Source organism: Acanthisitta chloris, unplaced genomic scaffold, assembly GCF_000695815.1.
Source record: "Acanthisitta chloris isolate BGI_N310 unplaced genomic scaffold, ASM69581v1 scaffold35834, whole genome shotgun sequence".
Classification (NCBI taxonomy): Eukaryota; Metazoa; Chordata; class Aves; order Passeriformes; family Acanthisittidae; genus Acanthisitta; species Acanthisitta chloris.
This window is the reverse complement of record NW_008670585.1, coordinates 1-12,952: the sequence shown is the minus strand read 5'-3', so window position 1 is coordinate 12,952 and position 12,952 is coordinate 1. Positions and strand designations below refer to the sequence as shown.

Here is a 12,952-nt window from a genome sequence, read left to right as displayed (position 1 = left end):
CTGCCCATCCCCTCGTGCCCCAGTGCCACCGGGAGCCGTGGGATGAGCCGCCCGGGATCGGCGCCTGAGCCTTCCACAAGTGCCTAATCCCAGCGCAGACCAGGAGCTCTGCAACGCACAAACACCTCTGCCCCAGCTCCCAGAGGGGTGTCCCCACAGCCCCACGGCAGCTCCTTCCCCTCGAGAGCAGCTGCAGAGAACAGAGGCTGGGGGGGACCCCACTGAGCCCCCTCAGTCTGCTCCCCCCGGGGGGACCACCCGACCCATCCACGTGTGGTTTGAGGGACCTTTTACTTCTTACTTTATACAATAAAGTTGGCTTTTACTTTGGAGCCCATGCCTGGCGTGTGTCTGTGGTCAACTGGTGACAACGTGGCCGCAGAGGAAGGACGAAGGTGCCCGTGACAGCTGATGTCTCCCCGTGCTGGTGCCCACAGAAACAGGACACCTGGTCCCTCCGGTAACCCTGCCTGAGCCTTCAGTAATGAACACCCCAGGGCTCGGCTCAGGTCGCTGCACAGTGCTGATCCCTGTGGAGCTGTTTGCCAGGGCCCTGCTCTGCTCCTTGCCCTCCTGTCCCCACTGGAGCATCCCCTGGCACATGGGGCAGGACCATGACTGCCAGGGGAGCGGGACACTCCAGCCACCCCCATCCTGGTCTGCTGTGCCTCTCCCTGTGTGATCCACACGGAGCGTTGTGCCGTGGGAGGTGACACCCAGGCCCTAACACAGAGTGACAGCTCCTGCTCGGGGGACATTAACCTTGTTTGTCACTCCAGACGCAGACCCCAGGCTCCCGAGCAGATGGCTGCTGTCCCCATCCTGCTGCTCCCCAGGGATGCTCCTCCTGCGGCTCCGGGAGCAGCTGGGAAGGGCTGGGACACACTGGCCCTGCTGCCACCCCATCCGTGGGGTCGTGGCTCCCTGGGGTGCTGCTGGTGTCCCCCACTGAGCCCCTGGGGCCAGCCCTTCCCGGATCCTGCCTGTGGAATTCAGATGGAAACCACCAGGCTCGTCACAGCCCACACTAATGAGCAAGGGGGAAAAGGGTGTGGATTCTGGGAATTTGGTTGGATCCCCACATGGATGTATGTGGGGATAAAATGTATTCTCAACCTCATAAAATCAGCAATAAACTTTGGGGAGGTAACTTGGTTTGGGAAAGATGGAATTGTGTTGGATTTAGGCTGTTAGTGCTATTGGATATTCACCAGGTGTGGCAGGGAATGGGGAAGAGCAGAAAAAGTGGGATGATAGGGATATTTCCAGGGGGTGCTGTGGCCAAACTGGGATGTTGGGAGGTCTTGGGGAGAGGGGAGTGCAGCCTGCCAGAGGCCTCAAATCCCAAGGAGGCATTTTTCTCATCCAACTCTTCCCAGCAGTGAAGTGTTGAGGCCAGATCCTGCCGGGATCGGTGGGTGTGAGGGGCTCAGTGTCAACACTTCTCCTTCAGTGAGGCATTAGAATCATCCCTTTTAATACTCATCTCTGGGTAATTCGCTTCCTGATGTAGATTTATCAGCAGGATCAGCCACGGGAGGCTCAGCAGCCTGACCTCCTTCTGCAGCTTCCAGCACACTCTAAATCTCCCTTATTAACTCCCAAGGAGCTGTGTCTGCACCAGGAGGGTCATTAACTGCCTGTTCCTCCTCACCAGGGCGGAGGGAAATGTGTCACTGGGGCAAGATTTGCGACCTGAATCCTCGTGGTGGGGATGACTCTGTGCCTGCCTGGTCATGATCCCTCCCAGGAGCACAGTGATGCTCCTGGGAAGCTCCTGGAATATCCCACACCAGTGGACACCCTGTCAGTGGGACTGGGGTGCAGGAGGGGCTCTGGGGGGTGTTTTGGGAGGAGGGTGAAGCTCTGTTTCTCTCAGCCTGTTCTGCAGTGGCAGCCCCAGTGTGTATCCTGATTAGATTTCCAGGAGGGAAGGAAGGAGGTTTAATAGTTTAATTTCCACAATTAGAAAAATATTTATCGATAATTAGGCCTGATGGCAGTGATTACACTGGGATTAAAGCTGGGCTACACTTCATCACCAGCCCGTCACTTAGGGACCTCATTGAGTCATTTTCACCCCCCAAAAATATCCCGTGTCCAGCCACGTTGTTGCCAATAGTGAATCATCCTCGGACATTGCCTGCACAGGACTCCCTAATCCAATGATCCTGGAGGTTCTGGGAGGCAGCTGAGCAGGACATGTGGGTACTGGGCTTGGACAGGAGGAAATTTGATTTCACTGGGTAGGAAGGTGAACCAGAGCTAAAAATCACAACAGCTCTTCCTGTGCTTGTGGTTTGGAGCTCAGTGGTTCAGCCACACATTCCCCTCCAGAATCCCTGGTGTCTTTCCATCTCCTGCCTCATCCAAGCCAGGCTTCATTTCCCAATGCCTGTTCTTTTAAAATGAGATTTCACCTGTGAATAAAGTTGTAGGACCCTCAAGGTTTCCCCTCTCAGAAGGAAACATCATATTTCCAGGTATTTTTCCAGGTTCGTATCACCTGCCAGGCAGGAGGCCACAAGCTGTGCCACACCAGTGTCCCAGGCAGCTCTGTGATTCCTTCAGCTCCTCTTGGCTTAAATCTAGAGAAAAGCTCCGTTGTGGGTTAATAAAGCTGCTGCAGGGAGTCACAAGACATCCTTCCCACCGGAGCTGAGGTGTCAGCATCACCCGGAGGTGTCACCTCACTCGGCAGACACGACCCATCATCACTCTCAGCTCTGCAGTCAGTGCTTGGACACATCTTCCTTGGGTGTTTCTCCAGTGGGTTGTTCCAGACAGCTCTGATGGGAAAACAATGGGTTACAGCTTCCAGCTGGCAGGATATTCCTTGTCATTTGGGGATGTTTCAGAGCTCTCGTGTGCTGTTGGTACGTGCTGAGATCCTGGAGGTCTGGGAAGAGAAGGGGACAGGAAGTTTGGAGTTCTAAGTGTGTTATTTGTGAGGATTCCTCAGGCTCCTGAGGTGTTGTCATGGTCCTTGGAGCTGGGGCAGGTTAAAGTGGGGGGACAAAAGGCAGAGCCTTGCAGGGTGACTGGGGTTCTCCACCTCTCACCAAGAGCATCAGGTGCAGCTCAGGTTTCTGTGATTCCTCCTGGAAAACCAGAACAGTAGAGGAGCATTTGAGGAGGATTTAAAGGGGAGAGGAAGGATCTCACAGTTCCTCGTGAGCTGTTGCAGCTGTGGGAGGTAGAGAGGGATGGGAAAAGGTGAGGTGAGGTGAGAGCTGATCACAGCCGTTTGTAATTCCTGAGGTGTGACAGGGAAGGGAGTGAGGTGTGAGGGATGGTGTCAGCAGTAAAGGGCTCAGCTGCCTCCCAGGCGTGGAGCTCTGGCTGCGTGCAGAGACTTTCACCCAGGAAAGGTCAGAGGGAAGCCAATTCCTGTCAGTTATTTCATGAGCCTCCACAGAATTACTGACACAAACTCCTCTGCAATGTGACATTAAAATGTTTGACCTATTTTTCTTCTTTTAGAATCATGGGATGGTTTGGGTTGGAAGGACCTTAAAGCTCATCCATGGGCTGTCCATGGGCAGGGACACCTTCCACCAGCTCAGGTTGTTCCAAGCCACATCCAACCTGTCCTGGGACACTCCCAGGGATGGAGCAGCCACAATTTCTCTGGGAAATATGTGCCAGTGTCTCATCACCCTCACAGGGAGGAATTTCTCCCCAATATTCCATCCAAATTTCCATCCAACCTGGCCTGGAACACTTCCAGGGGTGGAACAGCCACAGTTTCTCTGGGAAATATGTGCCAGTGCCTCAACACCCTCTCAGGGAGGAATTTCTCCCTTAATATCCCATCTAAATTTCCCTCTTTCAGTTCGAACCCACTGAAGAAGTTGAGGCACTGTAAGAGCTTCTGGATTCGAGGAAGAGAAGGGAGTAGAGTTCATTTGTGACTCTCCATGGCACTTAGTACCTCCTCACTGCTTTTCCCCTCATAATTGATGCATGTGGCAATTCCTCTGCCCCGAAATAGGCCACGAGACCGAGGCAGCAGCGCTGAGCTCGGCTGCTTCATCTGCCTCAGCCTGAGCTGTGCTCAGTGTCCAGTTGGCAGGAGGTTAATCAGCCCAGGGGCAGGGGAAATGCTCGTTACAGCTCACTTTATTCCTCGGTATTTAATAAGTAATGACTCTGAAGAGCTCGGAGCGGGGTCTGTGCCCGTGCCGCTGCCTGCTGTGTTCCTGTCACACTGCATAAGTTAAACTGGGTTGAATCGGGAGGGTTTGTGGATGAATACCCACCAAGGAATGTCGAGATGCCGTAAGAAGTTGGGGGTGTTGGGTGGGAGGTGCTTGCTTTGTGGAAAAAGGAAGGAATGGCTCTGTGCTGGGGAGCTGGATACAGTGTTCTGTGGCTCTGTGTGTGTGCAGGGGTTAAGGTGAGTTCTCTGCTGTCCTTCCACAAAGTGAGTCTGGAAGGTAAAAAGTCCCACAGGGAAGAGCTGAAAAGCAGCTCTAAAAGCTCATGTTCTTGGAACTCTGTCTCAAGAGGCTCAGCCAGTCCAGCAGGCTCCAGGGCCTGTGATGGGAATGGGGAGCAGTTGGAGTTACTCCTGAAGCTCCTGACAGAGGTAAAATAACCTTTCCTGGCATTGCTCAGTGAGCAGCGTGATGGATCACTGCAGATCCAGCAGCTAACCCTCCACAGTGGATCGGGGTGAGGTTTTTCCAGGAAGACAACGTTCCCATGAGCTCAGAGCTTTGGCAATTGGTATCATCCGGTGAAGTGGTCAGGAATTCACAGCTGGTGTAAGAGGATCATCTGCTGGAGCAGCACCTGGAGCCAGCCGGGCTCTGCCGAGCTCCCATGCAGCTGGAGGGAAGATGCAGCAGGAGGAGGTGGAAGAGGCTCTGCAGCCTCTCTGCTTCCCCCAGGGCTGTTCCCTCTTTTTTTCTGGGGAGCAGCAGGCAAGGAGAGAACCATAACCTGCTCCCTGACCCTCCTGACTGCTGGGCTGTGTCATTTGTTACTCTCTCTTGTCTAAGACCTGATTTCCCTTTCCACTCGGGTGGCCAGGCTGGAATATGTCAGAAACAGAGAAATAAATGTGGCAAAACAAAGGGCAGGAAAATGAAAGCTTTTAATTCTCAGAGATTAAATACTCCAATTAATATCTGCTAGAAATTGCCCATGGAGATTTTGGCACGTGTCACTATGGCTCATGACCCCACCACAGCCACCTGCCACATCCTGCTTGGAATTGTTTGCAGCTCCTTTGTGTTCTCTGAGCAGCACAAAGCTGTGGCACGTCTGGTGTCACCACCACAAAACAGATTCTGCACTAAGCCACGTGACAAACTTCCTTTTTTTCCCCCACTTAATCACTTTTCCTTGCCTGAACACTGCAACATTTTCCAGTCTAAAGGGTCTCTGAACACTAAATCTAGGAGTAAATGGATGAGAACGTTTTGAAACTGAGCATTTCAGGATTGGCAGCTAAAGTGAAAGGAACATCCCAAGCCCAGGAATTCCTAGACAGCTGCTCCCTGGTTTCCAGCTCTAATAACAGGACCTTGCTCCATATTTTCTGACTTGAGGCCTCACGCAGATCCGACACGTCACCTCGTTGTTGGGGCTGTAAGTTCCAGGGCCACAAACCACTGGGAAGAGAACACAGTTGGGGTTCCAGTCAGCTCCCCCTTACCTTGGCAGGGCCATCAGACACCCCACATGCCTTTCCATGATCTCCCCCTTCCCTTCCCCAGCTCGTTGAGCCTCTGCTAACCCCCCAACCCCACACCCTGCGAAAGAACTTTACAAAGAGATTTCCAGCAGCCCTTCCATTAGGGAATTGCTTCTTGTGTGCTCTGGAGTCTGAGGATTGTCACTCAGTAGTGAGCTGGGAGGGAACAAAACCCACATCGGTGCTCCCACTCGCTCAGTTTGGCAGCAGTTACACCCGTGGTGAGCACACTGACACTCTCCACACGCTCCTTTCTTGTCCCTATCAGTGCTTTTAGTCCACAATGTGGATGTCTTCCCAAAGCATGGACAGAAATATCCATGCTTTTGGCCCCAGTACTTCCCACATCCTCCCTGGAGCTGTGGCCAGCAGCCTCGAGCTGTGTGGGGCCGAGCCCGTGCCGCACTCACCGCAGCAGCTGGCACAGCCCTGGTGGCTGAGCTGGTCCTTCCCAAAGCCTGGTCTGCAGCTGTCTATGGCACTGCTGAAGAAGCTGTTCTCCACGTAGTGAATGGTGGGAACAACAGGGAACTCCTGCTTCAGAACATCCTCCTGCTGCTGGAAAAACCTCTCAACCCGCTCTGTTGCCTAAAAGTATAGAATGAAAACAGGCTCAGTTGGTTTGGGTTGATGTAGAAGGATCAGTGAAGGCTTTGTGGTCCTGATTGCCACACATTGAGTGTCACCTCAGCTGGGAGGATTCCTTAGGTGCAGGGGATGCAGGATGTGAGTTGACCCCAGGATTTAATGTTTAGAAGCCAGAGAGAACAGATTTTAGAAACTGGCTATGGTAGACTTGCTTTCAATCACATTTCGTTACCCAAATCATAAAGATTCAGTTTAGAGAACTGGAAATTCAAAGCATTAATAGAAATAATAATAATGTTGATCCTTATTAGGAGCAAATATAAAGGAAATAATGAGCCTCATTTTGTTTTAAACTGGGGTTTTTTTCTTACGCTATTTGTATCAATTTGAATTGTAAACCCATTTTTCATCCTGAACTGAATGATCTGAAATCCCTGAATTGTCATTTACGATATTAATCCCAGAAAATCTGGGTGAAGCTGGATTAGTCCCAGTCACATCTGCAGCAGTTGAGGCAGAGGTGGGGGCTGAAGAGGCAGAGGAGACATGAGGTGACACAGAACCTCTCGGGCTCTCTTGTTTGTCACATCCTCACAGTCATAAGGACCCAGGCAACAAACTTCTTTCCATCCTGGTACAAAGGGAGTCACTGTGGGTGGAGAAAAAAAAAAGACACATGTAAAATGGGAAAAAAACACATGAAAAGGAAGAGGATATATGTAAAAGGGGAAAGACCCTTGTAAAAGGGGGGAAAAAGTCATGTAAAAGGGGAAAAAATGAAAAGGGAAAAAAATCCCACATGTAAAAGAGGAAAACACCAGATTAGGTCCTGGTGGTTTATGCAGTTACTGCTTTGATCCAGATAACAGTCAAAGGTCAACCAACAAAAATTGTGGGGCTTAAGTTTTATGTAGAGTTAGAAATCTTTGAGCCCTCAGTTTGTCCTGGATGTTTCTTGAGTTTACTGAGGGGAAAACAGCCACAAAACTGTTCCATGACCTGTTGGATGGTCACTGTTGGCACATGATGGGAAGAGATACAGGAGAGAATGTGGTCAGAGCATTGGTGAGTAACTTCCTTCCCTCGGTGATGAACCATCTGCACGTCAAGGCTGAGTTCACTGTGTGCAAGGTTAAACCACCTCAGTGTGGCCATGAGGAACCTGTGAGGCTCTTGTTTAAACCTCTGAGCAGTTTCCTAGGATCAAGTGAAAAATTCAAGGCCAGGGATGGCTTCAAAATGAAAAAGGGGAAATTCAGGTTAGATATTGGGAAGGAATTCCTCCCTGTGATGTGCTGAGGCTCTGGCACAGGTTGCCCAGAGCAGCTGTGGCTGCTCCATCCCTGGGAGTGTTCCAGGCCAGGCTGGATGAGGCTTGGAGCAACCTGGGCTGGTGGGAGGTGTCCCTGGTCATTACAGGGGTGGGACAGGATGAGTTTTAAGGTCCTTCCAACACAAACCACTCCATGATTCTAAAACCAGAGTGGCCCCAGACTTAGTAAAAATCAAATTTTGAAACACTAAACACGACCATTTTGCAGTGACACTAGTGGAAAACTCAAGGCATCTTATGGGCTGTCAACTTCCAACAACCCTTCCCAACCTTGGAAACAACCTTTCTCGCCAAGGCCGTAAGAAATTCCACACTAAACTCCCCACGAAAACTGCGTTTTAGCTCCATCTGTGGGTAACGACAAAAAATACAGGACTCCAAAAAACCCAGGGAACAGCTTTGGGAGGAGCTCCTGACTCTGGTGTATTTCAGCTGATGTTTAGAGCACTCGCAGGTGGTTTGTAAAACAAACGCTCCCAAACCAACACTGTTACCTTGAAACCTAACGAAGAGCTCGTGCTGGAGGCCAAGTTTTTGTGTCATCACGGAGTGGCACTTGTACGAGGACTCAGTGACTTGACAGGTCAGGTGGGAGATGACTTGGTTCAGGATCTTCTTTAGCTTCTCGAAGAACAAGTCGTTGGCTCTGAGGTTGCACTGGGACGTGGTGAAGCGAACAAACACCAGGTAGGCATGGTCAGCTTCCCTGTAGGCTGGGAGAGCACTGGAGGTCAGTTTGGAGGGTGATCACAGGTTGGATCTTCTGGCCTGGAGCAGGGACAGTGTGGTCAGCAGGACCAGGGAGGTGATTCTGCCCCTGCACTCGGTGCTGGTGAGGCCACACCTTGAATCCTGTGCTCAGCTCTGGGCCCCTCAGCTCAGGAGGGACATTGAGGGGCTGGAGCAGGTCCAGAGCAGAGCAACGAGGCTGGTGAAGGGGGCCAAGAAGGCCAATGGCATCCTGGGCTGGAGCAGGAACAGTGTGGTCAGCAGGACCAGGAGGTGATTCTGCCCCTGCACTCGGTGCTGCTGAGGACACACCTTGAATCCTGTGCTCAGCTCTGGGCCCTCAGCTCAGGAGGGACATCGAGGGGCTGGAGCAGGTCCAGAGAAGAGGTTGGATATCAGGAAGAGATTTTTTCTGGAGAGAGTGCTCAGGCATTGGAATGTGCTGCCCAGGGAGGTGGTGGATTCCCCATCCCTGGAGGTTTTCAAGCTGAGATTGGATGTGGCACTTAGTGCCATGGTCTAGTAAACATGGTGGGGTTGAACTTGATCTTGGAGGTCTTTTCCAACCTGGCTGATTCTATGATTCTATGGTTATCACAGTTCTTTGTGGCTGGATAATCTCTGATGCAAGTTAAACACATAAATGAAGCTCAGTCGTTAGTGGTGACAGGACAAACTCATCCTTGGCAGAACTGACCCAACACTAAGAGACATTTGGGTTTGACATGCCCAGGAATTTATGTGCTTAGAGGGGACTCGGCTCACAACGAGTAGTACAAAAAAGGGGGTGAAGTAACACAGAACCCACATGTCTGTAAAGCTGCAGTGGGTTGGATTGTGCCAATCCCATGAAATTACAGTGTAGAAGTGAACTTGATGGTGTAGAAATTGATGTGTTTTAATTTTTTTCCAGAACTGAAGTGTTTCCCAGGCATCTTGGGGCTGTTGTGCTGTGGGTGGGGAGGGGATGGTGGTGACTGGAGGTGGGAGGAGGCTGGAGAGCAGCTCTAGCAGGGACAGAGGGTCAATTCCACACTGGTTTGTGGTTGGTTTGGTGATCTCCCACAGGAGACAAGATCTTCCTTCTTTTGTTTGTTTGTGGTTTTTTTTTGTTGTTGTTCTTTTTGGTTTAGTTTGTAATCATGTCTTGCAATAAACATAGAATCATAGAATTTAGGGGTTGGAATGGACTTTACAGATCATCGGGTCCCACCCCCTGCCCTGGGCAGGGACATCTCCTCACTAGATCAGGTTGCTCAAGGCTCATCCAGCCTGGATTGAACACCACCAGGGTCAGGGCAGTCACCACATCCCTGGGCAACCTGTGCCAGTGTCTCACCACCCTCACAGGAAAGAACTTTTTTCTCACATCCAACCTAGACTTTCCCTCCTTCAGTTTGAACCCATTGCCCCTTGTCCTGTCACTGCAGTTTCTAACACAGAATTCCTCTCCACCTCCTTGTTGCCCCTTCAGATACTGAAAAATTGCTCTGAGGTCTCCACACAACCTTCTCTTCTCCAGGCTGAACAGCCCCAACTCCCTCAGCTTGTCCTCACAGGGGAGATGCTCCAGTCCTCTTGTCAACTTCATGGCCTCCTCTGGACTTGCTCCAACAGTTCCATGAACATGACCTTCCCAACCCCACCAACTTGCAAAGGTCACATGCTTCCCCCTAAGTTAACCATCTTACCATAAACCATGAATTTATAGGCCATAACCACTTCTGTTTCTCCTTGTGTCATAGTCTTGATGATTTGGTAGGAGAGAGTGCAAGTGTAGGCACCTGACATCCACTCCCTGAAACCCTTCACCATCAGCTTCCCTGTCTCTGCCATGTGCACATACATTTGCCCTGAAACAGAAGTATTAGATTACTGGGAAAGTTCAGGTTTTGATGCCTTTGGAACTTTGGAAGATGAAATCTTGTTCTTATACATAATGACAGGGATTCATGTTAGCCTGGAATGATGTAAAATTGATGACTTTAAGGATGTACTGCAAGTTTTCCTGTATCTCAAGCATTTGGATCTTTTACGGGGAGAAGAGAAACAGAATCCAATATCAGAGCTAATGGGAAAAGCTGACAAAGGGCCAAGGGACTCTTTGAACTCCTCTTCCTTTTGCAGGGTGATGTGAATAGAAATGAGGGAAATACTGAGTCTGAGCAAAGGGACTAACCTTTCAAATCTTTTCCATCTGGACCAATCCACAGGTACTTGGGATCTATTATTTGTTCTTCAGAAAGAGCCAAATCCATGCAGACCAGGAATGGGCTGTTGGAGAACAGCTTAACGTACACGTTCACTGCAACACAGAGTCAGGGGTGTGAAATGCTGACACGGAATGAAACCACCAACATTCTCATTAAAAATGTAGATTCAAAGGGGGTTTTAATATTTTTTTTTTCATTCTTGGTCTTAAAAACTGTAAGATTGATCTTTAATCTCCATTTCCTCTTAGCCAACATTCTGGAACTGTCCACAGTGTGGCTGGTGCTGACTGTGTGGAGACACTAGTGTCCCTCACACAAAATGTGGTGCAGGGGCACAAAATGCTACAGATTTGGAATGGGACCCACATTTGGATGTTAAATTTTTGTCAGTTCGTCATGTTTAGCCTGGAGAAGAGGAGGCTCAGGGGAGACCTTCTCACCCTCTGCAACTCCCTAACAGGAGGTTGGAGTCAGGTGGGGGTTGGTCTCTTCTCCCAGGCAACCAGCAGCAGGACAAGAGGGCACAGACTCAAGCTCTGCCAGGGGAGGTTCAGGTTGGCTCTGAGTCAGAGTTTTTTTCTTGAGAGAGTGCTCAGGCATTGGAATGTGCTGCCCAGGGAGGCGGTGGATTCCCCATCCCTGGAGGTTTTCAAGCTGAGACTGGATGTGGCACTTAGTGCCATGGTCTAGTGACCACGGTAGGGGTGGACTTAATGATCTTAGAGGTCTTTTCCAACCCGGATGATTCTATGATTCTATGATTTTCATCCTGTATTTCTACCCCCATCCCCTTTCCCCGGGTACTGTGTGTCGCTTCCATGTGTAGTGGTGCTACATAATGATCTTAGAACTCCAAATTACAGAACAACCAAGTACAGATATCAACCAGATGAGTTTACCTTCATGCCTGGTGTCACCATAGATTTCATTCTTTCTAATGAAGCGGATAGAACGCTCTCCTTCCTCCGGTTCTGCTCTCACTGTAGGGAGGAGGAATTGGAATGTCAGAGCTCAGTCTAAATGGGTGTCCTCTGAAGGGACACTCTGAGGCTCTAAAATCTGACTGTAAAGCCCCCAGGAAGGCTGGAAATCATTGGGATTTGGGCTTTGTTTTTCAGGCCATGGCACACTGGGATGGCCTTGCCTGAGTGCTGTGTCCCAGGGTTGGGTCTGGGGGCAGTGAGGTGTCACTAGACCACACACTGTCCCCTCTGAGGGGCTTCATCTCCCTCTGGGGAAGGTCCTGTGGGGCACTGTAGGGGACTATGGGGACACCATAAGGGACTATGAAGACAAATCTAAGGGACAATGAAGACACCATAGAGGACTATGGGGACACCATAAGGGACTGTGGAGACACCTTAGGGGACTATGGAGATATGTTATGGGTCACCACAGTGGACTATGAAGATACCATAGAGGACTATGAGGACACCATAAGGGACTATGGAGACACCATAGGGGACCACAGGGACACCTTATGGGACACCACTGTGGACTACGAGCACAGCATAGGGAACTATATAGACACCATAGGAAACTATGAGGACACCATGGAGGACTATGGGGACACTACAGGGCACTATGGAGACACCATAATGGGCACTGTAGGGAACTACGAGGACACCCTAGAGGACTATGGGGACACCATAAGGACACCATAAGGGACTATGGAGACACCATAAAGGACTATGAGGACACTATAAGGGACACCACAGTGGACTATGAGGACACCCTAGGGCACTATGGAGACACCATAGAGCACTATGGAGACACCATAACTGATACTGTAGGGAACGATGAGGACACCCTAGAGGACTATGAGGACACCTTAGGGGACCACAGGGACACCTTATGGGACACCACTGTGGACTATGAGGCCACCCTAGAGGACTATGGAGACACCGTAATGGACACTGTAGGGAACTATGAGGACCCCCTAGAGGAATATGGATACACCATAACTGATACTGTAAGGAATGATGAGGACACCCTAGAGGAATATGAGGACACCCTAGAGCACTATGGATACACCATAACTGATACTGATATCGAGAATAGTTCTTTTCCAGCCTTTTCTCGGCATCAATACTGTAGGGAACGATGAGGACACCCTAGAGCACTATGGATACACCATAACTGATACTGATATCGAGAATAGTTCTTTTCCAGCCTTTTCTCGGCATCAATACTGTAGGGAACGATGAGGACACCCTAGAGGACTATGAGGCCACCCTAGAGTACCACAGAGACACCATAACGGACACTGTAGGGAAGCATGAGGACACCCCAGAGCACTATGGAGACACCATCAGGCAACCCCCCCAACACCTCTCCCTCTCTCTCCCCCCTCCCCTCGCTCCTCTCTCCCCGTCCCACCCCTTG

The 12,952-nt window shown here is 50.5% G+C and overlaps 1 protein-coding gene across 1 annotated transcript; it reads right to left on the bottom strand.

The window, feature by feature from the left end:
* Positions 1-5,520: 5,520 nt before the first annotated feature.
* LOC103801313 (zona pellucida-binding protein 2-like) lies at positions 5,521-11,792 on the bottom strand. Its single transcript, XM_009073722.1, has 8 exons — positions 11,771-11,792; positions 11,467-11,547; positions 10,534-10,659; positions 10,046-10,207; positions 8,120-8,338; positions 6,856-6,941; positions 6,115-6,292; positions 5,521-5,621 (listed from the first exon to the last, which is right to left on the bottom strand). The coding sequence occupies exons 1-8, from the start codon at positions 11,790-11,792 to the stop codon at positions 5,521-5,523; spliced, it is 975 nt and encodes a 324-aa protein (XP_009071970.1).
* Between the last annotated feature and the right edge of the window lie 1,160 nt (positions 11,793-12,952).

Coding starts and splice junctions, on each gene's coding strand:
- LOC103801313 (XM_009073722.1), bottom strand. CDS start 11,792: ATGAAGCCCCTCAGAGGGGACA. Junction 10,208..10,533: donor AGATGGAAAAGATTTGAAAG/GTTAGTCCCTTT, acceptor CTTCTGTTTCAG/GGCAAATGTATGTGCACATG. Junction 8,339..10,045: donor CTATAAATTCATGGTTTATG/GTAAGATGGTTA, acceptor GTGCTCTCCCAG/CCTACAGGGAAGCTGACCAT.